Raw genomic sequence first — 23673 nt, forward strand, 5'->3', positions numbered from 1 at the left:
AGCAGTGGAAGAGGTATTAAACTCGTTTTCAAGTAAAACTAACAATACCACAATATAAAAATTACTCCATTACTCTTGCTTAATAAAAGTACAGAAATATTGGCAAGTTGTTCTAAATAATGGAGTAAAGCTGTTCCATAAAATCTTAGTAAATTATTTATTAACCATTCATAAAGACAGAAATAACACTAATCGATGAAACCCCTTTCGATTAGTTTCCTCTGCCTTCCGTTCAGACCATGTAGTCGAACACAGAACAGCTTCTTGCCCCTGCTGTCTCTGTTGACGTGGAGACGGTGGCTGTGAATGGGTTTGGGTGGAAATCTCCAGATATTCATGAGTAAAAGTTTGTAAAATAGGGCTGTTAAAAACGAGCAGACATGCTGGACTTTGCCATCTTTGCTGTCACGTTTGTCATCATTTTAGTCGGCGCTGTTCTCTACTTGTACCCGGTATGTCACTGCAAGTTTCAAGTTAGCTTTAAGTTAGCTACTTAGCTGGTTACCTAGTTAAATTATTACGCCAGTTTCCTCCAGTAAATCTCTTGATTTAATGCTGCCTTGCTCTTTGACAGGGGGAAACATCTCGTATAACCCCATTTAAGAGATACACTGAATCGTTGCTATCTTTTCCTTATTCCGTTATTCATTTTAGTACACCAAACAGGAATCTCTTTCACTGAAATGCAACTTTAAGAGTTCACGGTGGGCGGCAGCGAGCTCTAATCTACTTACCTAAATTAGCTACTAAAGTGAAAAAATAAAATCAAATGCCACAGAGTGCACCAGTTTAATGCCGATTATATCCGAAGGCTCCAATAATTGATCTAGGGACCGTGGATGGTGTCTTACAATGTGTGTGATTGCCACTAAGCAAAGAAGCTTTAAATTGGCATATTTTTCAAAGTGATTCCATATGAATGAATGGAACACGAACTTATGGGTGCTATCTGGTTTTAGGTCAACCATAGCCGATCTGTCAGCTTATTGGAGAAGACAATTAGTGCATGAACGGATATGTAGATAGTACACATGTGCATATATACTATCATAAATCGTGTTTACAATATATTGCTTATTTTACTGACATTAACAGCACAGTCCCATTTGTAACCATATTTTCAGTCATCCAGAAGAGCCTCTGGCATCCCAGGTCTCAACCCTACAGATGAGAAGTAAGTCAATGTATTTAACTATCTTTACAGCTACTGTTAACTTTCATTCTGTGAAAGGATTAATTCATATACCCCAGTTAACCACCCTCCTCTTTCTAGATTTGTGCGGTTGACAGACAGACAAGAAAGTGACCAAATGTGCTTAAATAGCTGTTCATATTAGTTTCACATTCATGGCTTTTTGCTCTCTCAGGGATGGGAACCTGCAGGACATCGTGAACAGAGGCAGTCTGCACGAGTTCCTGGTCAGTCTGCATCAGGAGTTCGGGTCTGTGGCATCATTCTGGTTCGGCGGTCGGCCGGTGGTCAGCCTGGGCTCTGTGAGCCAGCTACAGCAACACATCAACCCCAACCACACCAGTGAGTCCACCAGCATGAAGGAGTTAAAATGAGAGTTTTTGCTACTTGTGATAACTATAATAATAATACTAGAGTAATAGATTTTGATGCTTGACATTTTGTACTGCTGATCCCCTTCAACAGAGTATCCGATGCCAAACAAAAACAAACTGGACTCTTTCTCTTTGCTCCTCAGCTGACTCCTTTGAGACGATGCTCAAGTCGTTGCTAGGTTACCAGTCAGGGATGGGAGGCGGGGCCAGTGAGACCATGATGAGAAAAAAGGTGTACGAGAGTGCTGTCAACAATACACTGAAGACCAACTTCCCTCTTGTGCTCAAGGTGTGTACCTCTGTTGAAAAGACAGTAACAGTAACACTACCCATTCATCTATAATGTATAGAAGTTTTAGGCATTATGAGATGTACCCTCTGTAATCGACTGCTGTTTCCCAGCTGGTGGAGGAGCTGGTTGGGAAGTGGAAGTCGTTCCCAGAGGCTCAGCACATCCCACTGTGTGCCCACCAGCTGGGTTTGGCCATGAAGACCGTCACCCAGCTTGCCCTGGGTGAGCGCTTCAGAGACGACACGGAGGTCATTTCCTTCCGCAAGAACCATGACGCGGTGAGGCGGTCTGCCTTAAACACCTTAAAGATCACACCATTTATTTTTCTCATCTTCTAACTCACGTTGATGCCAGCAGATCTGGTCAGAGATCGGGAAAGGCTACTTGGATGGCTCCCTGGAGAAGAGCTCCAGCAGAAAAGGACATTATGAGAAGGGTGAGTGAGGTTTTCATTATTTGTTTTTTTTTGTGCAGAGTGAGCTTACGTCAACTGCTCTGCGTTATTGAAGGATGAGTGGAAACACTGAACTACTGTGTGGCATTATTTTCTGAGTCTAGTTTTTGTCTTGGTCTTTGTGTTTGTTCCATTTCTCCCCCTCACACCTGCTGTGTGTTGACATGTGGGAGCAGCAGTGGGCTTCTGGTATTGTTCAGCTGTGGAGAAACAGGAGGAAAAGTTTACAGAGGCTTAGATATGATCTGTGTGTAAAGCTGCTTGACAGACAGCAGAGACAGAGTCTGAGAACAGAAAAAGACGTGTCCAACACATGCAGTGTCATCACCTTACTCTGTGAAAAGCCACTGTTTTTGGAGGCTTTTATTGATTTCTCTGCCAAGGACAGTTGTTCCAGGCACTCGGCTGAAGGACTGGAAACAAGATGGATGCTTGAAATGCAGACTTTTTAACCTGTAATCTCAGTATGGATCTTTATTTCTGTTCAGCTCTGTCAGAGATGGAGTCTGTGCTTCTGTCAGTGGCTAAGGAGAGAAAAGCCCAGAGGAAGCAGACGGTGTTTGTCGACGCTCTGCTTCAGTCCAGCCTCACAGAGCGACAGGTGAGTGCTTGATGAAATCTCCTAATCTGGTTTAACGAAATGAAAGATAACGAAAGATCCTCACTATTCCCACAAAGGTCTAAAGAAGTACAGAAATTCATTTTCTTTTTTTAATTTCAGATCATGGAGGATTGCATGGTTTTCACTTTGGCCGGATGCGTCATCACTGCCAACTGTAAGTGCCAACTATCAAAACAGTTCAGATCAGATCTCTCAATCAACTAATCGATTAATAACCGAATTAGGGCATAAGTGTCTACTGAAGCGTTCTAGACTAAAAATGCTCCTTTTTCATGGGATTCTCTAAACTTTCAATGTCAAATGTTGTGATGTGGCAGTGTGTATCTGGGCACTTCACTTCCTGTCCACCTCAGAGGAAGTTCAGGAAAAGCTGTACCAGGAGCTGGAGGACGTTTTGGGTTCGGATCCAGTTTCCCTGGACAAGATCCCTCAGCTTAGGTAAGATCTTTGGACCTCAGACTAGACTAGACATCTGACATTGGACCAGTTTTAGTGATGGATGGATGATTCATACAGTCACTGTGTTTCAAATTTCAAACATTTAAAGGTTGTAAGTGCTTCACCACTGATTCAACCTGAACATTTAATGTTCTTGTTACACAAAGGAGACAGATACACAGCAACACTCATGAAGACGTGGTTGGTGTGTTTGATAAACTTGATCTTATTAAATTTCTGTCCTTGAATAGATACTGCCAGCAGGTCCTCAACGAGACGGTGAGGACTGCCAAGCTGACCCCCGTCGCGGCTCGGCTTCAGGAAGTGGAGGGCAAAGTCGACCAACATGTCATCCCCAAAGAGGTGTCTGGTTTCCAGCTGTCTGTTTATTTCTGTTCAGCTCTTTGTTACCTTATTGCAGCCAGACAAGTGGACAGTTTAGTTTTTATTAGGTTTGAGAAGCCTTGAGAAAGGAAACAATAACCATACAGAAAAAGATATCAATATCAATATTGAGGAAAGTGTATGTACTATGTTGTTGCTGTCATATTTCAGACTCTGGTGATCTACGCTTTAGGAGTAGTCCTGCAAGATTCTGACACCTGGAGCACCCCATACAGGTGTGCTTTACATGTGAACATTGACTGTTTAAACAGAATAACAGCATCACAGGTTTAAAATATTGATCAGTCCTGTGCCTGACATGGTGGTTACTGTGACATCCTTCAGGTTTGACCCAGATCGATTTGAGGAGGAATCAGCCAGGAAGAGCTTCTGTCTGCTCGGCTTCTCTGGGAATCAAACATGCCCAGAGCTCAGGTAAAGATTTAACATTAAAACACAAACCGAACGATGAGAGCATTTCCTGCAAACTTCAGTGATTCACAAATGACTGTATTTGCTCTCTCTGACAGGTTCGCCTACACCGTAGCCACTGTCCTGCTCAGCTCTTTGGTGCGGCAGCTGAAGCTTCACAAGTTGAAAGGACAAGTCATTGAGGTCAGATCTGAGCTGGTGTCCTCACCTAAGGACGAAACCTGGATCACTGTCAGCAGAAGAGGCTAGAACTAGTCCTTAAAACCACTGGAGACCGAAGAGCTGAGTCCTGACTCGTAATGGAATAAATTTAACAACATTGATTAAAGAAATAACCAGCAAAGTATCTGTTTGAAAATCCAATCTGTCAGAGAAACATCATTTTTTCAGCCCATGACTCACGTTACCTCCTGTCTTTAGAAAAAGCACTACGGTAGTTGAGACTTGTGGGAGTTAAACTCTTACTTTGTGTCTTTCTTAAAGGCTTTTTCTTAACTGCCCCGGTTGTTTTTCTGGTCCTTTTTCAGCTGAAGAGCATTATTACCTTGTCTGTCCACAGGTTAAATTTGACTTATTGAAAGACTCCATCTGTTACAGGAGGAAAACTCATAACATTAATATTCTACGATGTAGAGAAAAAAAAAACTTCTCGCCAGAAGTGTTTCTATAATTCTTAGAACAACTGCCTTAAGTCCGTGTTTCAAATGACACAGGGCTTGTTTGTATATTAAAACAGGCCAAATGGTGTTTAGACATTTCATTCCTTTTTTGTAAAGACATCTTATATTATGATTAAATATGTATGAAGATTCTGTGTGACTCTATGTCCTTCCTTTCATTTTATTTTGTGTGTCACTGCTTCACTAACAGGCAGATCTAAAATAATTCAGTTTTAAATTGTGTGCTGCATCAGATCTTTTAAATGTTTCCTGCCTACACATGGAAATATTTAACAAAATTAAATTAGGCCTGAAACTAATGATTGTTTTCATTATAATTTTTTTATTATTATTAGATTAATAGTTTATCTGGGTATAAATGAAAACAATTCAAGTTAATCGCATTATGGAAAAACAAATCGTGGAGTCTGAAGCTTTTTGGAGGCATCAGGGCAGTTGGCTGCTGCTCTGTAACTGCATTAAAGAGGGAACACCCATGGGAGATAAATGAAGTCTCTTTTTTTATTGCAAATATTTCATTCACTGATTTGGTGTGGATCTACAATATTCCTGAACTCAAAGCTAATAAAAATATAACAAGAATAAACATATTACAAGCAGTTTCTCCAGTATTTTGCAAACCCCATAGTCTCAAACGTGTTTAAACAGTGGTGAATCTGTTTTAATGCGTTTCTCTTCTAAACATTATTAATTTTGGGAACCCCTGCTCTCCGCCAGCTGCTGGGAGAATCCCTGCAGTACCGCACACGGCCGCGGTGGCGCCAGTGAGCTCCCCCACACATTCACACTGCTCCGCTAAAGATGTGAAAATGGCGGAGCTACAAATGCTTCTGGAAGAGGAGATTCCAGCAGGACGAAGCGCACTATTAGACAGTTTTACCAATTTGGAAAGGGTCGCGGAGTACTGCGAGAGCAACTATGTCCAGGTAGGCTGTCGCCTGTGTGGAGGAGAAAAACGGTGTGGTTTTTGTGTTGGCGACACCACGGAGGGGCGAACTGATGCTGGGCTAGCTGTTGCTAACGCTGGCGATGTGGTTAGCTATCTTCGGCTAAAGCTAAAACAACACGCTGTCAGAGTATTTTGTTCACATAACTATCACATGATTTGTCATTCCCCAAGCTGTGTTCGTGCCAAGAGGCATCAGCGGTGTTTTGGGGGCGTATTCCCATCGACATAACGGTGTGTGTGTGACTTGTACATCCACGGTGGGCTACAGCGTTAGCCAGGTAGCTCGCTAGCCAGCTGCTCGGCATCACCCACGGTCTAAATAACCAAACAGGCACCGTGAAAATCAATTTCTCTGCTCTCCGTGGGATCAATCACTGTCGCTACAGCAGCCAGCTGATCAGGGTCCGGCCGGAGATGTAGGACGCGATATCAAGCCAGAGTAATCTCCGATGAGCTTTGGTTGACAGAAGATAAACCACTGATTTATGATGTTGCATTCTTAATGCTGCAGCCATATAAATACACTGAAATTGTGCCTATAACCCATTAAAATGCTGAAGTTAAAGGCTTTTTAGCTATGATGGCTTATTTCCTTTCATACCTTGAGCTTGAGGTTAAAAAGGACAGTGTAATGTTGCATTTCTGTGTCAGCATCTTTAAAAATTGTTGATTTGCTCAGCTTTTTTGCCTTAATGTGTGTATGAGAGGAGTCGATCAGCCCCATTCATACCCTTTATTTGTGATATGCTGCAGGTGTGATCTCACTTTTTCAGCGGTTTTGTGTATCTGAGCTTTCTCTCATCTCAGACTTTACAGGCCAGGTTTGATAGGTGTGAAATTTGGGACCACAGTGTTTGCCAGAAGAGGTTTTGACAAGGTGTGATACTGAAATCTGACATCCTTGATGAACAGGGCTGATCAGGTCTGACAGGTTAACCTGTGAGGGAGGAGGAGGTGGCGGCCGTGGCCCTCGGATGTTGGCAGCTTGCTGTCTGGCAGGCTGCCCTGGTTTCTTCTCACCCTGCAAGGTTTACTCAGCTGCTGTCAGATGGGTATTACACTAATAGATTAGTTAGACAGAAGGAGTCATCGGGGGGATAGTCAGTGGGATGCTTCATCTCTCCTTCTCAGCTCAAATTCACATCTTTGCCCTGCCATGGCTGTCTCTAAATCTTGTAAAATAAGTCATGTAGGCATGGACACTTGTTGAATTTGTGCTTGAAGAGTGCTTAATTTTACATTTTTTAAAGCTTTGGCTAGGATACTATACTTCTTTGTTTTTTCCCCACCTGTAATCCACATGCTACAGGTGTGTGAACTAAAACTTAAACTCAAATCAACTTAGTTTTATTAATGTAGCCTAATGTCACAAATTTGCGTCAGAGGGCTTTACATTCTGTACAGATTTCAATGCCTTTTAACTTAAGACTCTTGATTCAGAAAATTAGTCTGATGCTCAGGGTGTTAGTACTTTTTTTGTGATATGTTGAACTGTATGCTAATGTTTTTTTAAAATTACAAGTCCCATATTTTCTCGCTAATTTCCTGGAAACTTAAGTCATAATTTTCTAAAGAAACCTTGCATTTAGTTGTTAATTATGAGTCTATTTCCAAGAAAGGCCTTTGCATTTTGGGACTAATTAGAAGTGTTACATGTATTGAGTAAGAAAATTATGGAGTAGGTAATTGAAAATAATCATAATTTATAAGCAGATGTTTGTATCCATCTGTCTTTCTTAGAAAGACAAAAAAAAGAACAGAAAATATTTCCTTTCTGCCTTCTGGGCAGAAGCTACAGCTACACACCTGACTTTTGCCACGTAACTTGTTTGTCCTCATATTTTGGCAATGCTGCAACCTCCACACTCCTCTTAAATGATGCTGTTTGTTTGCAGACTGCCTGATGATTTGTTAGAATGGATTTCACTTCGTGATTCCTCTGAATCTTGTATCACAACAAGATATAAATGTGTGTGTTTTCAAATAAAAGGGAACTGACATGTAACCACTGAGGATGCTGCTGTTTCAACTAGTGGGACACCCCTGCCCGTTGGGTATATTGTGCTGTTTCTTATTATGACTTTTACAGTTTTGTGTTGTCTTATACCAGTTTAACTATAAATGTCAGAGCGGGCATCAGCATTACTCAGCATCAGCTTACAGCTTTATGGTTAAAAACAGCATAACACAGACTGAGTTACGCTGTACAAACATTTGACAAAGCAGAAATCAAATGAAATCAATCAATCAATATCCAATCATGACCCAAAGGCTGCTGTGTGCTGAGTGTGTTTATGCTCCGTCAAGTAATCAGTTTGCTGCTATGCTATGCATACAAAAAGAAGGGACAACTGTTTTGAAAACAGATGATTAATGGTTTTGTTTTAAGGTTGCAACTGTTATATTCATTATTAAGTGCTCTACTTATTATTATCCACATTAGTAGATTAAGACATGAGAAAATAGTGAAAAAATTTCCTTCAGTTTCCCCAGATGATGAGCCTTTATGCATCTTTGTAAAATAAGGAGTGAGGTACTCTGTAAGTATTCTCCTCAGTTTCTAAATTAATTATATTTTGGTTTATTATTACTATTATTATGTTATTTATTTTGATTATTGACTAATCACCTTGGCTGTAAAATATAAAAAAAAAACAGTGAAAGAACGAAGAGAAAGAATTTTGTGACATTTTTGTTTGAAAAATGACCAACGATAAAATGACAAATAAGTTGCTTTCAATTTTAAAAATTAAGTACTTGTAGCCTGTTACAACCCAAACCTGCATGCAGTGCTACAGGCCACAGTGTCAGCAAGGAGCACCGTTTCCCAGCAGAAACATTAGCTGATTCATCTGCCCTTTGATGTTCCTGTTGATGTGCCCACGCTGAGCCCACGGCCCGACCAGCAGCCTCACAAGACTCCTTTTACTCTGGCTGCAGCTGTATTTATTACCTGCGACTCACTTCCAGGCCATTAAGGTTTTTTTTTTCTAACTTCACTGAAATGCTTCTTCTTGGCACTGAAACGTTGAAGCAGCAGTTTCCCTTCATGTTGATGCCACAAATTGCACATTACACGCAGACACCCTGCGTGCGATGTTTACATTGAACATCTGATATTGCAGTGTCACAGCAAAGCAAGAAAGTGGTTTTAACTTATTTAACATCCTGTCAAAAGTACTTTAGGCCAGTTTAGAGCTGCAAAGATTAAACTGTTAGTTGATTATTAACTTTTCAGTCATTTTTCAAGCAAAAAAGTTTAAAAAACATCAGTTTCAGCTCCTCAGATGTGAAGATTGCTGCTTTTCTGTATTATATACAATAATAAACTGTATATCTTCGGGTTCTGGACTGGTTGTGAGATTAAAAAAAGAAAATTAAAAGCGTCACCTTGTTCTCGGGTGAAATTACCATAGACTGCTCTTTATTATTTTCTTATATCTCATAAATAAAACAGCAATTATGAAAGTGGTGTAGTTTCAGCTTTAGGACTGATACACATACGCTTGACATGGGTCGCTGTTTTTCATGAAATGTAAATGCTTAAAATACTTGACCAAATCAGAAGCTGCTGTGTTATTCGACTGACTGTTAAACTGTCACCTGTTTGCCATTATTACTGTTGGCAGTGCTGTTATAGTAACTTTCAGTTTTGCCTCTAATTTCACAATATCACAAAAAATAAGAATGTTGGCAATATCCATGCTGAGATTTATTTTACCCACAGTGTTAATCGGTAGCATGTGTTTTTTACTGCGTCTTAACGGGCAACAGAAAACATTTCAACACGTAATAAAGTTTTTATGTTGAAATCACTTATCTTCATTGCATTATGCCTGCATTACAGGACACACTGATTAGAGATGGATGTCATTCTTCTCACTTGTCCTTTCTCTTTTTCAGTCTCCAGACAAGCAGAGGGCGCTGGAGGAGACCAAGAACTATACCACCCAGTCTCTGGCCAGCGTAGCCTACCTGATCAACACGCTGGCCAACAATGTCCTGCAGATGCTGGACATCCAGGCCTCACAGCTCCGCCGCATGGAGTCCTCCATCAACCACATCTCACAGGTCAGGAGCTGACTCACAGAACTGAACACCAAGAATAACGATTACCCCACCTTTCCTAAAGACATTATGGTTTAGCCATCTTAAATAACTGTTAACACAGTGGTCAAGGTGACAACAGGCCTTGGCTTGTGAGTCAAAAATAAATGATGAAATTAACAAGAATGTCTTGTCCTTTGCTTCTTGTCCTCAGACGGTGGACATCCACAAAGAGAAGGTAGCCCGGCGGGAGATTGGCATCCTCACCACCAACAAGAACACATCCCGCACACACAAGATCATCGCCCCAGCCAATCCAGAGAGGCCCGTGCGCTACATCCGCAAGCCCATTGACTACAGCCTGTTAGACGACATGGGCCACGGAGTGAAGGTGGTCATTTCCTTCTTTTCCCCTGTATTTTACCAAATAGGTTTAATTGTGTGGAAGAATCACTGCTGCCAATCCCCCAGAAAGGTCTTAATTAAGTTCATTTGACTTTTAGTGAAACAAATGTGTTTGCACCAGGGTGGATAGGAAGATTACAAGTAGTAAATTTGGGCAGTAGTGAAATAAATAGGAAAAGGACTTTTAGAGGTCAAGCAATCTCTACTTGGTTTCTGTGACAAGTAATGTTAGAAAAAAATCAATGACTCAGGCTTCACACCACGATGGGAAACTAATATCACCCAGGACATAAACTCTGCTAAACACACTGCATCTTCTGTTGTTGGAAATCCTTCACCTGCTTCTGCTAACAGGTTCCTGTCCTGGTAATGATTTTATTTAATAAAAAGGTAAAAGTGATTTTGCAAAGCTACTTTCCCACTGACTTTGGGAACAAAGACGAGCTTGTTCCCCCTCAAATCAAAGGCCAAGCTTCAACCTTACAAGGGTCTCAAAGAACAAATTCCTTCAATCTCAACACTGAGCCATTGTTGCTTGAATCTTACCATCTTGGCTCTATGTACCACATGCATGAGTAATTGTTGTTTTTCCTCTCTTCCTTCACACACTAATCCCCTGGTTTCTTCTCTTTCTCTCTTTCTGCTTGCCTAATTTTATCTTAATAATCAACCGTAGTGGTTGCAAAGGTTTAAGGTAAGATTTTTAAAGTAAGAGCCTCAAACAAGGGAGGTGGTTTTGTGTTTTTTGAATGAGTTGTTTTGTTTTGAAGTGCTGTGGGAGCAGTCTGTCTTTATGTATTTATCTTTTTGGTTTTTACATTTTGTTAAATGTTCTAGGAGCATGTTTGCTGTTAAAGGAATTGTTTGGCATTTCATGAACTACCCTTATTTACTTTCTTGTCAAGGATGAAGGGAGAAGATCGATACCACTTCTCATTTCTGTCTCTTCAGTATGACACTGGTTAGCTTAGCAAACCGTCTCCTGGCTCCAACTTTATATTAAACTAATAGATGTGAGAGGTATTGATCTTCTCATCTAGCTTGGCAAGATGTGAACTTCTCCTTTTAAAGTACTGTGGTTAACCAACACATATCCTCACTCATGTCTTCCTGCCATAGGCCAGCGCCCAGAACATGAAGGCTGGAGGAGGCGGTCTCCCTCGCACCAACCCCCCCACACAGAAGCCCCCCAGCCCGCCCATGACAGGCAAAGGGACCCTTGGGTATGTAAACTGTGCCGGCGTCTTGATGCGTGTTCAGATGGAGGCCGAGTTGTGTCCGTCAGAGGCTGAATGTGTGTTTGTGGCTTTGGGAGAGAAACCACGAGCCCCTCAGATGGGCCTGGTTGCTCCCAGTTTCATCATCGCCCCTTCACCTCTTTGTTTAATTAGTGTCCTTGGGGTGGTTTAAAATGCATTTCAGTGCCAGTTCTCATCACAGTGGTACTCTTTGTTTTTTGGTCTGTGCTGGGAAGACTGGATCGGGCGTCTCCCTTTTTTAAAAAAATTGTTTAATTTTCCCATTTTCTCTTCATGGAGCAGAAATCTTTACATCAAGCATAAACCTCCTCCCTGAGAATACTAACCATGTAGCCACCATTCTGCTCTGGGTGAATGCTAAAACATTTACAAAAATAAAGGGTTTATGAAACTCCAAACTGTCAAATTTCAGCATGTAGTTTGATTAAAATTTAAAACAAGGCATGTAATTGGGTCTGGAAAGTCCCTTCTGTTGTGACTGAGCCAGGGTTTTAGCAGAATGTTTTACAGGTGCTGAGCTCTCAGATCTCCCAGTCTTCAATCTTTTATTAGCATTTGTCGAATGCCAGGGCACAGGAGGAACTTTATCACACAGTCTACAGTCAGAAATTCTACTCCTCTCGCTGGCGGTGCGAATCAGGGTGGCAAATTATCTACAGCTATCAGTCAGATGGTGTTAAGTTTTTACTTCACTGAAAGAAAATATTATTATACAAGATAACAAAAGGCAGGAAACCAACACTTTGTAGGAGCTTGAAGCAGAGAATTTTTGATATTTTTAGATTTAATTTATTATTTTTATACATTTGACTAATATGTTTTTACTGTATTTGTGTTGTTTATGAAGTTTTAGTATTTTTACAGAAGTTTTCTGTATTCTGTCCAGGCTATAATCTGGATACAAACTCTTGACTGGCCACGGTAGTTAAAGGAGACAGAATACTGCCATGTGACCAATAGCGTGTGGTCATTTCCCACCCTGATTGTGTGTGTGGAATAAGGGTAGAGTTTAAATGTTGTTTTTATATTTTGTCTGTAAGAACTCATGATCCCAGAGCTGTAGAGGTTTTTGATGTTTTTTCTGTTCTGTGTCTGACTGTTGAAGGTATCTCTTATCCCACAGGGACTCTGCTAGTGCAGCACATCAATGTTGTGTTCTTGTCACCCTTGGGACCTTCCTGGGCGTCAAGTTCTGTTTGTGTTTCTCTGTGTTTGTGGGGAAAAAATGTGTGTGTGTCAGCCCCCTCTCCATCACCTCCAGAATTGTCTGTCTCTGAGTCCTCTGAGGGTGATTTGTGTGTTCGGGGGTGTGTGTCGGTGTTTGTGTCCCTGTCCCTTCAAGACGCATGCCGATCAACCACAGCTCCAACCTTCCATGATGCACCTTCTGCCGCAGCCTGTGGCTTCGGACGGACATCTTATTCGTGATTTTAATTTATCGTTTCTCTTCTGTTATTCAACTTCCTCTTCGTTTGTTTTTCAATTTTACTTTCAGTTGTGTGTTTTTGACCCAGCCCGCCCACTCCTGGCTGCCCCATATTCCTCATAGCAACGTTTTGCCATAGCAACAGTGCTCAGAGATGGGTCACCCCACTGTGTCAGCTGGGAAATTTACATGCCAGTACATCTTTTCAGGCCCAGATCAATAAATCTCAGGGTTATATTTTTCGCCCCCTTTTCGAAAACCGAGGACGTCATTAGCATAGCGCTGCTGTTGGGTTAAAAATCACTTTCTGCGTTTTTATTTAATGAATTTGCAGGTTTCTAGTTCAGAATATGTAGGCAGGGATTCACCGTCTTCCTCAGGGACACTGGCAGAACAGATGGGAATTTAATTCAGTCGATCTAACGCCCTTTTCCATTACTTTAGGCTCCTTAAAAAATCTTTTATGTCATTTCAGGATCATTTGCACATAGCGTTTGCTGTCTTGTCTTGTTGTTTTCAGGGCAAAACACATTTATCTTATCCGGAAAATTGTCATTTGGATTTCTATCTGGCAAAGGGCTCACTTTTATCTGCTCCCTACATGTAAAAGTTTAGCTTTTCAGCCCCAGATTGTCTCTTTGCCAGGGACAGAAGCATCTCAAGTAACTTAAGTGAGGGATGTGGCCTCCGTCGTCTTTATATCTTGAAATACATTTTGTCATTTGGATTTATGGACGTAGCCTTCTGTTGTCTTACAAGTCTTTGGAAAGCAGAAATAAGAACAGAGATGGCAAAGCTGTGTTTGAGGTCCTTTAGAAACAGTGTCCACCAGAGAGCTCTGAGTTTTATTGTCCAAAATCCCTCAGCACATATCTTGGCCACAGTCCTTTAATAAAAATAAATGAGGGAATGAAACAAATAGTAATAAACGTACGAGCTCAGAGCGTGTTACTTTGTCCCTGGCCCTTTGAGTGTATTAGATAAAAGACATTTCTTTCAGTATACTAGACCAGGGACACAGTGCACGTTATGGAAGTGGGGTTTTTAGGTGACAGCAGTGATTGCGTTTCGTCCTGACTTCGCCTCTGCAGTTTGTCCGACAACACCTGTGGACCCCAGCCGACCCCGATGTTCCACCACCTGTCATACCCCATTTTTTAAGTTTGCACTTGTTTGTTTCTTGCTCTCCTCCTACTCCTCCCCCCTCCCCTACACTTCTCTGTGGATGCCCCCTCCTTCCTCCTCCTCCCTCGACTCCTGTCCTCCTGACCCTCTCGCAGGCGCCACTCCCCCTATAGGACGCTTGAGCCGGTGCGTCCACCCGTTGTCCCTAACGACTACGTCTCAAGCCCGACGCGCAACATGGCGCACCCCCAGCAGAGCCCTGCACGCACTGCATCCGTTAATCAGAGGAACCGCACGTACAGGTACCCCCCTCCCCCTTCCCAGCATGCCTCTCTACACTTATTAAACAAGCCCCCTTTTTCCTCTACCTCCTCCCCTTTCTTCTTCTCCTCTCCTACACGTAAAAATGCGAGCCAGCATCTGAACATCTTTCCCGCTCTTCCTCTCTGAAATGACTCATCGTGGACAGTGTAATCACCTTTACTCCCCCTTTTTTTTTTTTTTTTTTTAATTCCACCTAAACTCACATTTTTGACCTCTTCCTAACAGTGCCAGCTCTTAGGGAAAGCCCAGATTGGCATTTTATTTGGAAATCCCTCACCTGTATGCTCTCCTCGCTGCTCAGATAAGGACAAAGAAATGAGGACGAGGTAGAGATCCAGAGCTGTATTTAGCACGGCTAGACGCAGGTTCCTATGGTAATAGTCATTAAATAGGCAGCGACGCCCCCACAGTCCTGTCAGCCCAGTGTCAGCTCATCTTCCAAGATGATGCTCTTTCATCCCAAACATGGAGAGATATTCATAGATTTCCCTGTCTGCTGTGAGAGAAGTAAAAGCATGGGGTTAAACGTTGGGGAGGGGAGGAGGGGGTGGGTTTCGTCATTGCGCCCCATCTGTTGGCCAAATGTTTTTAATATTTCTGGTCTGGAAATAGACAAGATAACTTTCCCTGACTCTCCTCTCAGCACGAGTATTTATCCGCACCGCTCCATCCACAGCATATTTTCTTCATCTCTCAGCCATGCGCTCTCTTCTGTGTAACAGAAAGTCTGCCCCATGTGTCTCGATGCTTCCTGCTTTTATAGCGTGTCATATCTTTGTCTTTGTCTTGTGTCGCTGCTGCGTCACCTGTGTCATGTGACCTTGGTGAGGCTTCTAGCTGCTTTTTTATCACTGTGACATTTCAAAGGCATAACGGCTCACGCTAACACATCAGTGCTCATGAGGGTGCCACGTTGTTAATCTGAGTTATCGAGAAGAAAGGAAACAGGTTAGGACTTCGAGATCCTGAACACACTGTACCTGAGCTCAGTCATTCCAGGCTGGTTGCACATCTGTAGTTGTGCAGCTGGAATACAAGGCAGGAGAAGAGAGATGAATGCCACTCATATGGTGTAAAACTAAACTTAGCTGCATTAAAGTAGATAATTTCCTTAATACTTCAGCCTGTTTTCACCACAGCAGCTTATTCAGGGGCCCAGGAGCTCAGGAAGCTTACCTGCATAAATTACATTTCCCTGCCAAAGTTCCTGGTGCCAAAAATTTGCCTGCTCTTTGTGATGGCCCTGGAATGATCAAGCAGAGTTTGCAATGTCTGATGTTGCCTCAATGGGACTTTAATTTCATAAATTCAGTTCCTGAGTGTTGTTCCTGGGGCTCCATGGTCCCTGTCCCTGAAACTGTTTGGTGGAAAAGGGCTATGTATTTCAGGTACCGACCTTTTTTAAAAAGATGTGTAGTATTGGATTTAGTGTAGTCTAAGAAGAGCTAGGGCAGAGGTGCAGCTTCTGCTAGAAGGCTGAATGTGTGACTGCGTGACAGTGTGTGTGTGTGTCTGAGTGCTCGAGCTCTGACGTGTTTGCTGCCCTACCACCAGCAGTGGGAGCAGCGGAGGCAGCCACCCCAGCAGCAGTCGCAGCAGCAGCCGAGAGAACAGCGGCAGTGGCAGCGTGGGCGTGCCCATCGCTGTGCCGACCCCAGCCCCGCCCACTGCCTTCCCAGGTAACGCCTGCTTCCTCTTTCCTCTGTCAGCAGATGACTGCAGGATAAATGAGTGCCTGAAACCAACTAACCTTACTAATCTTTGTTCAGTATTCAGGAGTGCTGCATACTCTAGGTCTCAAATTCAATGTTTCTTAGTCAAATGAGAATGTGTGGAACCCTGGATCTGCTGCAGTCCTTTCCTCCCTTCTCACTTTTATCTTGTCTTGACCTCCCTCACTTATCTTTCCTCTCCCTCCTTATTTATTTATTTTTTTACCTCTTCAATGCCCTCACCTTTGACCCCTCAGGTTCAGCCCCTCCCCAATCCAACCCAGCTAAACCTCCCCCCAACACCGCCACCTCTGCCACTACCCCTGGGCCACCCACCTCTGCCCTAGACAGCCCCCCACAGGCCCCAAACCCCCCTGTAGAGATCCCGCCTGTACCCCCACCCCCTCCCCAGCTACCCGCCTCTGTGGCCCCCACTGGCACGGGCCCCGCTACTTACGGCAACCCTGCACAAGGTGAGTGTGACCCGGTGGGAAAAGCTCACCCGTTCCTCTGCACACCCTCCATCCCGCCTCCCCTGCCATGCATCCTCCTGCTTGGAGACCCAGATGTTGTTCATCCACCAGCATGTCATCACCCAGGATATTCAGTGGTATTGTCTGACAGCTTGTAACGCTTGTTTATCATCCCTGCTCAGATTTGGATCAAGCTTCAAATTAAGCTTTAAGTGTAGTAAAGAGTAAGTGTTGAATACCAAGTCATATCTAAGTCAGTAGTAGCAGTAAAATTTATATTGATATTTATCCAGATTCAGTAATCTAGAAATCTTTTGAAAGGAACCTCATGGAGTTTTTCACCACTGGTTGCACCATGGAACAGCATGTTTTAAGGGTGGATCCCTGCCATTCATCTCCTGACAGGCTGTTCCACTGAGTGACAGACGGTGGCGGTAACGTGCCAAGTTATGTAGCAGTGTGGCAGCAAAGGGAAGGAAAACAAAGACTGTAAACCAGTGAACATGGATGTAAACAATTCTGGTTTTAAAATATTCAAGAAATCGGCTATGCAATTGTTTCTTTGTCATACATACATACATATATACTTTTTTAAATGATTATTGCAAGAACCCAAATCTGTCAAATCTGTCAGATGTCAAAGGAAAATCCTCAGCAACTAAGTCTCGTTTCGCCACCTATCCTTTCCCTCCAAACAGCTGAGCACTGAATCTGAGCACTGAATCAGAAATCCAGCTCTAAAGGTCACTGTGGAGAACTTCACCTCCGAATGTTTATCAAAACTGTCCGGACCATCAGAAGTCTGGATAACGTACAGCAACAAGTCTGGTTTATGTGCAGCTCTTCTGCTTCTTCCTCAGGCTGTGCAATTTCCCTCTGCTGCTGGATTCTCCGCTCTCCATTCTTCACAGCATCTCATCAGCTGCCTGTGTCTGTGTTGATGATGATGATGTTCTGATCTATAATGCATGAGCTGTGTGGTGAATTCTTTGTTTCATGTGTATTTATTTGGCCTTTTCTTTGTGTGTAAGTTCTGTGGCTGCTGGGTTATTGTAATTATCAGTTAATGTGCAGTGCTGCTCCGCAGAATAGAAAATTAACACAATTTACCAAATGTTAATATTGATGCATTATGGAAATTGAAAGATTAATCTGCTGGTGTGTTATATTTAACCCATACAGTCATTGAGTCATTGAAATATCTTCTGTTAACTTATCATTTCCAATATCTAGATGGTTTTTTGGCATCTTCTTCTCAATATTTTGGCTTAGACCCAGACTTAATCACATTTTATCAACAGTGTATGTGATTAGAAGAAGTTAGAGAAATCATTAATAGTTTTAGAAATAGAAGAGGGTTTCAGATGCACAGCTAGAGGAATGCAGAAGTGGATTCTGGCAAAGCTGGTTTGTTGTAAAAATTTTAACAATTTCATGCATTAAGAGGCTTTGTTTCCTCAGACAGTTTCATTCACAGCCGTAAAATATAAAGAGGCATCTCCTATGAGTCACTGAGTCAGACCTGATTAGTCCAGCACCTTCCATTGATTGTTTTACACGTTACTGCCAAGGCTAATAATAACACAGTATGAATAGAAGCAGTAAAGCTGTTGGAGAACAGTGCACATGAAGGCAAATAAATTTAACAGTTAATCACTTACAAAGTTTAAAGGTTATCGTCAACTGACTTTTCCAAGCACTGCTTTAGTAGCTTAGCTTGAAACTATTATTCATAACCAAAGGCCGTTTTTTTTTTATGATCATTATCAAATATGCCTATAAAAGACACACATGGGAGGATTATTTTTTGTAAGAGAACCATAAATCATCCTCTTCAAAATTAAAGTAGAAAGTAGCATTAAGTGTAAACACAGAATGGGAAGAAAAACCAAAGCTTTCCTGCTGTGGAATGACTGTTTGCTGCCCCCTGGTGTTCTCTCACAGGTGCTCCTCAGTTCTACAGCATGAACCGCCCGGTGCAGCAGCCCCAAAACCCGCAGGTGGGTGGCTCCCTGCCGTACCGCCGACCCTCGTCTGTCACCGGTCAGCCCAACATGGCCCACAACCAGAGCCAGCTCAATGGAGGACCGCATTTCGCCCAGAACCAAGGTATGTGTGAGTGCAAGAGTGCAGGAATGCAGGACTGTAATAAGGTTTTAAATACACCTGGCTTTATGTGCCATATGAAACACTGCAAACTGCTGAAACAGTCAGAGTTAAAGTACTGTTCCTGACCAGAAGAGGAACTAATCGTGAAACCGAGAGATCTCTTATGTCTCTATCTGGGTGCTGCTCAGGTGCCAGTGTTAGAGCTGCACACACAGAAGTACCAAAAAAAATAAATGTTTGTGTTTTCTCCTTTGTTTCAAGCTTAATCTCATCGTCTGTTTAATGTCCACAATTTAAATGAGCTGTCTCTGATCCAGAGCAGAGTCCAGCTCCTCTGAAGACCTTTAGATTTCAGAGGGAGTCTGACTCTGCTGTCTTGCATCTGCATCTTTTGATAAGATCTGTTTGATTTTTGTGGTTTGTCACTTTCCGTTATAACTTCACCTCTGTACCAGCTCTCTGTCTTCACACCTCTTTGTGGTCTTTGATCCTTCATCTGTGTCTTGAACTGTCTGCTTAGTGCCATGCTTTTACTGAAATCTCAGTTTGTATTAAAATGATATCTGTGGTACGTTCTTAAGTTATTTTCTAAAATTTTCTAAATTCATCAGTCAATATTTTGACTTCTTCTTTTTTTGAATGGTTATGAAAGTCGTTGTCAGTTGCAGCCCTAGTCAAGAACTGCCTGCCTGACTGTACTGTAGCAACAGGTGGGAGGAAAAATGAGTAGTTATGGACGTCTCAGGTCTGTGCTGTGGTAAAATTGCCCGCATCCTGTAACTGTTGCAGTCATTCTCTGCATTTCTTATTCCTGTTCTGTAACTCCCTTCTGAGCTTTTCTTGTGTATGCTAACCTCATTTTCTCATGTCTTTGCTGTTCTTATTTCTGACACACCTCCCGTCCTCCTACGTCTCTGTGTATTGATTTTGTTGGGTGGTAGCAGGCCCGCTCGCGCCCCCTCCCCCCTCCATGCAGATCACCCCTCAGCTGCCTCTGATGGGCTTTGTGGCCCGAGTTCAGGAGACTAGTAAGTGGCTTTTAGCTCCTCGCTCCCTCTGCATGACCACCGTTTGTTTTAAGTCCTCTGCCCAGCACTTACCGTCAGTGGTCCGTCCTCTTTTGGTGGAATGTTTTCTTACTGGAGTAAACGAGCGATCAACCACCAGCATCAGCTTGGACAGCGAGCTGCTGTCACCACATTCAGGTTTCAGATGGTTTTCTTTTCTTTGATCTTAAATTATTAAGTGTGAGACGAATGGAGACATTATAATTTCACCTAGTTCCTCACCGTGGCCACAGAGTGTTGCCACACTTATTCTTCATGTAGTGTTTCCAGCTGATGGTGATTAACCGCTCGTTAACTGTAAGATGTGTGTAAATAAGAGTGTAAAGATTGACTGAGCAATGAGACATGTTTGCGTTTGTTCATGAGCATGATGTGTCTGTAATTTTTTTTTTGTGTGTGTGTCCTCTCTCTGATTTATCCTGCACGTTGCATCAGTGTGTGCACCGCTGGCTGCACTGTTCTTAGAGTTCAGCATCAGTAAAGCACGATGGTTATAAAGTTTTCCTTTCTATGATGAGTAAAATGCACAGTACTGAGCATGTAAGCGTGTCCAGCATGAGCTGTCTGTTCTCTAATGCATGGTCATTTCCAATCCGTCACCTGTGTCCTTGACTAATTCAGTCGTCTTCATGCTCCAACTCTCCTCTAATTGGCATTCATTTCCTACCTGCCTGCCTAAAAACGACTTGTAGTCTCAGATGTGCCGCCCCCACCTCCGCCTGCCGACGAGCCGGTGTTTGAGGAGCCTACACCTCCTCCTCCGCCGCCAGAGGACTACGAGGATGAAGAGGACGAAGAGGAGTCGGCGGTGGTGGAGTACAGCGACCCCTACGCCGAGGAGGACCCACCCTGGGCCCCACGCAACTACCTGGAGAAAGGTCTGCCATCACTGGGGGGACTTACATATAAAATTTGCAGCTAATTGCAATTTGTTATTGTCAAGTCATTTTGGAAAACACAAAGTCACAAAAAATATACACTATACTAATGGACTCCTTCTCTCATTTTCCCTCAGTGGTCGCCATCTACGACTACACCCGCGACAAAGAAGACGAGCTTTCGTTCCAGGAGGGCGCCATCATCTACGTGATAAAGAAGAACGATGACGGCTGGTTCGAGGGCGTGATGAACGGGACCACGGGCCTCTTCCCCGGAAACTACGTCGAGTCCATCATGCACTACGCCGACTGAACAGTCCCCCCCTCCTCTGAGCGGAAGAGGAGCGGGAGGAGCGTTTGTTGGGGAAGGGAATGGGGAGGGAGGGGAGCCAAGGGTTAAAGGTCAAAGACTTTAATCAGAGTATAATCACCTCCGGGCGAACAGAGAAAAGAGAGGTGGGGGGGAGGGGAGGCAGTTTTTAAAGGAGTTGCAACGTGACAAACTGATGCCCAGTCATTCTCTCGACATAGTCGCCATTGTAAAACAACCACTACTCTAGATATATCCTTCCCTGTAATATTTCTTTCTTTGTTTCTTTATTTGACTGAGGACTGGACGGTGATGGATTTATTGTCTTTTGAGAGTTTTGTGTTACATTATGAGGCCACTACATTGATTTTGCTTCTTTTTTTTCTTTTTTTTTTTGGTTACCATTTTGCCCTTATTTTAAACAATATTTATTTGGATTTTTGTAGTGGGATAAATGGTGAGCAGGTAGATGGGGCTGCTGAGAGGGATTTAGTCTGGATTTCCATGTCGCAGCCTCGGAGAAAGGGCTGGAGGAGAATGTCTTCATGTGTGGATATTCTCCTTAACACTCCAGAGACATTTTAGAGAATAATACACCTCTCTATATATAAAGTATAATGCAACAACAATATCCTCGGTGGGAAAAAAAATAGTAGTTTCTGTACTTGACAAAACTTTTAGTTGGGTACCTCAGCAGGGAGTGTGCCAAAGCTGACATTTACTAAGATAAGCACATCAAATGTCTTACAGTGACACACACAAAGCTAGATTAAAGTGGGTCAGAGAAGACGTCTGAAAGCAAAGAGGAAGTCCCAAGAGTGCTTTAAATCCAGACCCCCCCCCCCCCTTTTTTTTTTTTTTCCAAGGTTTATTTAATTATCTGAAATGTTTTTGCGCCGCGCAAGTCTGAGGTTGAACTTGAAGAGGCGAGTTGAGACACTACACGCTTCACTTTGCTGGCCAGTGTGCGTTTATCGGGGGAAGGAATCGTCATTCAGCCCTCAAACGAGAGAGGAAAGCGAGAGATCCTCGGTTGCACAGTGACCTGGATTTTGAAGTCTTACTCTGCAGCTCCTGTCATGAATACAGGAAGAAATATATTAGCTCAACTGGCGCACCAGTCGTTTGCAGTGTTCATGTGCATTCGAGATGAAGATCTTTTTTTTTTCTTTTTCTCCAAACGTTTTTGGTGTTGTACCAAGGGGTCCAGAATCGAGTTTTGCTTGCAGAGTGGCAGACTGCATGTTTCAACGAGGAAAAAAAAAAACTTTTCTTTTCTGCTCTACTGACGATTAATGTCTTAATATTTTTAAATATGGTGTGGTTTGGTTTTTTGATATTCACCCACAACGACAACAATGCATTTAGGTCATTTCTAAGATGCTTGTGCCATATTGAAGTGTGTGTTGCTGTTCAGAGGTCATCACTTCATTTGCAATAAATTGGCCAGAGTTGGGTGGATTGTCGTTGAACTTCAAATCTTTATTTTTTTTCTTTCATCAGTTTTCCCGAGTTATTTTAAATCAAAAGCACATACATTTGTAGTAAAAAAGGTGTAGAAGAAGAAATAATCTAAATGTGAGATGTATTATGTCCTCGAAACAGGACTTACTGAATATGAAAAGAAGCCAGCTGTTGTGTTGAAATGGTTTTAACCGTCGCAAGCCCCCGATACTTCTTAACGGCGTCAGTTTAGGCATCGTTCGTCCTCCGTACAGTTTCCAATATGCTTGGCTGTTGGGTGTTTGCGAGGGCTCAGTGCTTGTACTTATGTCAGAATCTTTATTTTCTATTAAAAAAAAAAAAAGAAATAATAACAAGTGGGTCTGTATGTGAGTCTTGCATGCCATTGTTCTTATCTGTACTGGTGTCCCAAAAACCTTCGTGGCGAGATCACCCATTCTTTAAAAGACGAGCAGCCCTGCAGCTCTGACCAGGTACCACCAGCCTCATCCAAAGAGACTGTACGACTTTACTTCAAGCCCACGTCCGAGGAGTCTGTCTCTGACCTGTGGGGGAGGATGGAGGGGAGGGACTCGGCTTCCTCCCCCCCTCGACAGTAGCTGTCATTGCGTCAGTGGTGAAAAATCCTTGTGTGTAAGCTGCTAGTGAATCCTGCGGACAAAGAAACCCAACGGGCTCGAGGGAGATGAATGAATGAATGATGATAAATGTAACACTAAATATTAATTGCAAAGCTTGACTCTTGTTTTTTAACACTCACAGGATGACACTGAAAAAAAAAAAAATCCCAAATAAGGCCATTGGTCTGCAGGATTCACAGCCCCTGGAGTCACAGACGTCCCTCGGGATGTCAAGTTTAACAGTCCATAATGCCATTGTGTTGCACAGTTAAAGTTGAATTGCAGAAGTATCATATTTGTAAAATCATGAGAACAAAGACAATAAAATTATTAAGATTTATGGTGTAGTTATGTCTTGGTTCTTCTTTTTATGTGTTGACGCCATGTATAAATTATTGGGAATATTAATCCAGAAAATTCAGAGGTGTCTGTTGTGTCTTTCTGAGGCTGATAAAGCTGTTTGAGTCCAACAAGATTAAAATTCAGGCTGGTTTTCAGGATTCTTTTATATTTGGCTTCATGTGTGTGTATATATATATATATGTGTGTGTGTGTGTGTGTGTGTGTGTGTGTATGTATATGTATATGTACATATAGTCTGAGAGTTCAGTGCCATGCTTGAAAGGTTATTTCTAAG

General features: G+C 42.6%; 2 protein-coding genes across 11 annotated transcripts; both read left to right on the top strand.

Annotated features, from left to right (window-relative positions):
- The first annotated feature begins 272 nt into the window (after positions 1–272).
- On the top strand, positions 273–5000 carry LOC121178056 (cytochrome P450 20A1). Its single transcript, XM_041032554.1, has 13 exons — positions 273–452; positions 1125–1174; positions 1368–1534; positions 1710–1855; positions 1969–2136; positions 2216–2294; positions 2801–2913; positions 3034–3088; positions 3252–3372; positions 3624–3735; positions 3928–3992; positions 4102–4191; positions 4287–5000. Exons 1-13 carry the CDS (start codon positions 381–383, stop codon positions 4435–4437), a joined length of 1389 nt encoding a protein of 462 aa, XP_040888488.1. The 5' UTR covers positions 273–380; the 3' UTR covers positions 4438–5000.
- A 655-nt stretch (positions 5001–5655) lies between these two features.
- abi2b (abl-interactor 2b) lies at positions 5656–23376 on the top strand. Of its 10 annotated transcripts, none has more exons than XM_041032707.1 (10): positions 5656–5794; positions 9721–9888; positions 10079–10255; positions 11389–11492; positions 14235–14381; positions 15961–16082; positions 18533–18697; positions 19642–19725; positions 20457–20642; positions 20780–23376. In XM_041032707.1, the coding sequence occupies exons 1-10, from the start codon at positions 5678–5680 to the stop codon at positions 20953–20955; spliced, it is 1446 nt and encodes a 481-aa protein (XP_040888641.1). In that variant the 5' UTR covers positions 5656–5677; the 3' UTR covers positions 20956–23376. The 10 variants fall into 10 exon arrangements, with proteins under 10 accessions (XP_040888641.1, XP_040888638.1, XP_040888639.1 ...); XM_041032704.1 differs by having other exon boundaries at positions 15958–16082; positions 19639–19725; positions 20780–23227; XM_041032705.1 differs by having other exon boundaries at positions 15958–16082; positions 20780–23227.
- The last annotated feature ends 297 nt before the right edge of the window (positions 23377–23673 follow it).

The sequence above is a fragment of the Toxotes jaculatrix genome, chromosome 24 (assembly GCF_017976425.1).
Source record: "Toxotes jaculatrix isolate fToxJac2 chromosome 24, fToxJac2.pri, whole genome shotgun sequence".
Lineage (NCBI taxonomy): Eukaryota > Metazoa > Chordata > Actinopteri > Toxotidae > Toxotes > Toxotes jaculatrix.

Excerpts from the sequence above, each read along its gene's own strand:
- LOC121178056 (XM_041032554.1), top strand. The coding sequence starts at position 381 with ATGCTGGACTTTGCCATCTTTGCTGTCACGTTTGTCATCATTTTAGTC. Across the intron at positions 453-1,124 it reads CTGTTCTCTACTTGTACCCG|TCATCCAGAAGAGCCTCTGG; the intron begins GTATGTCACTGC and ends CCATATTTTCAG. Across the intron at positions 2,914-3,033 it reads CCAGCCTCACAGAGCGACAG|ATCATGGAGGATTGCATGGT; the intron begins GTGAGTGCTTGA and ends TTTTAATTTCAG.
- abi2b (XM_041032704.1), top strand. The coding sequence starts at position 5,678 with ATGGCGGAGCTACAAATGCTTCTGGAAGAGGAGATTCCAGCAGGACGA. Across the intron at positions 16,083-18,532 it reads CCCGCCCACTGCCTTCCCAG|GTGCTCCTCAGTTCTACAGC; the intron begins GTAACGCCTGCT and ends GTTCTCTCACAG. Across the intron at positions 20,643-20,779 it reads ACGCAACTACCTGGAGAAAG|TGGTCGCCATCTACGACTAC; the intron begins GTCTGCCATCAC and ends ATTTTCCCTCAG.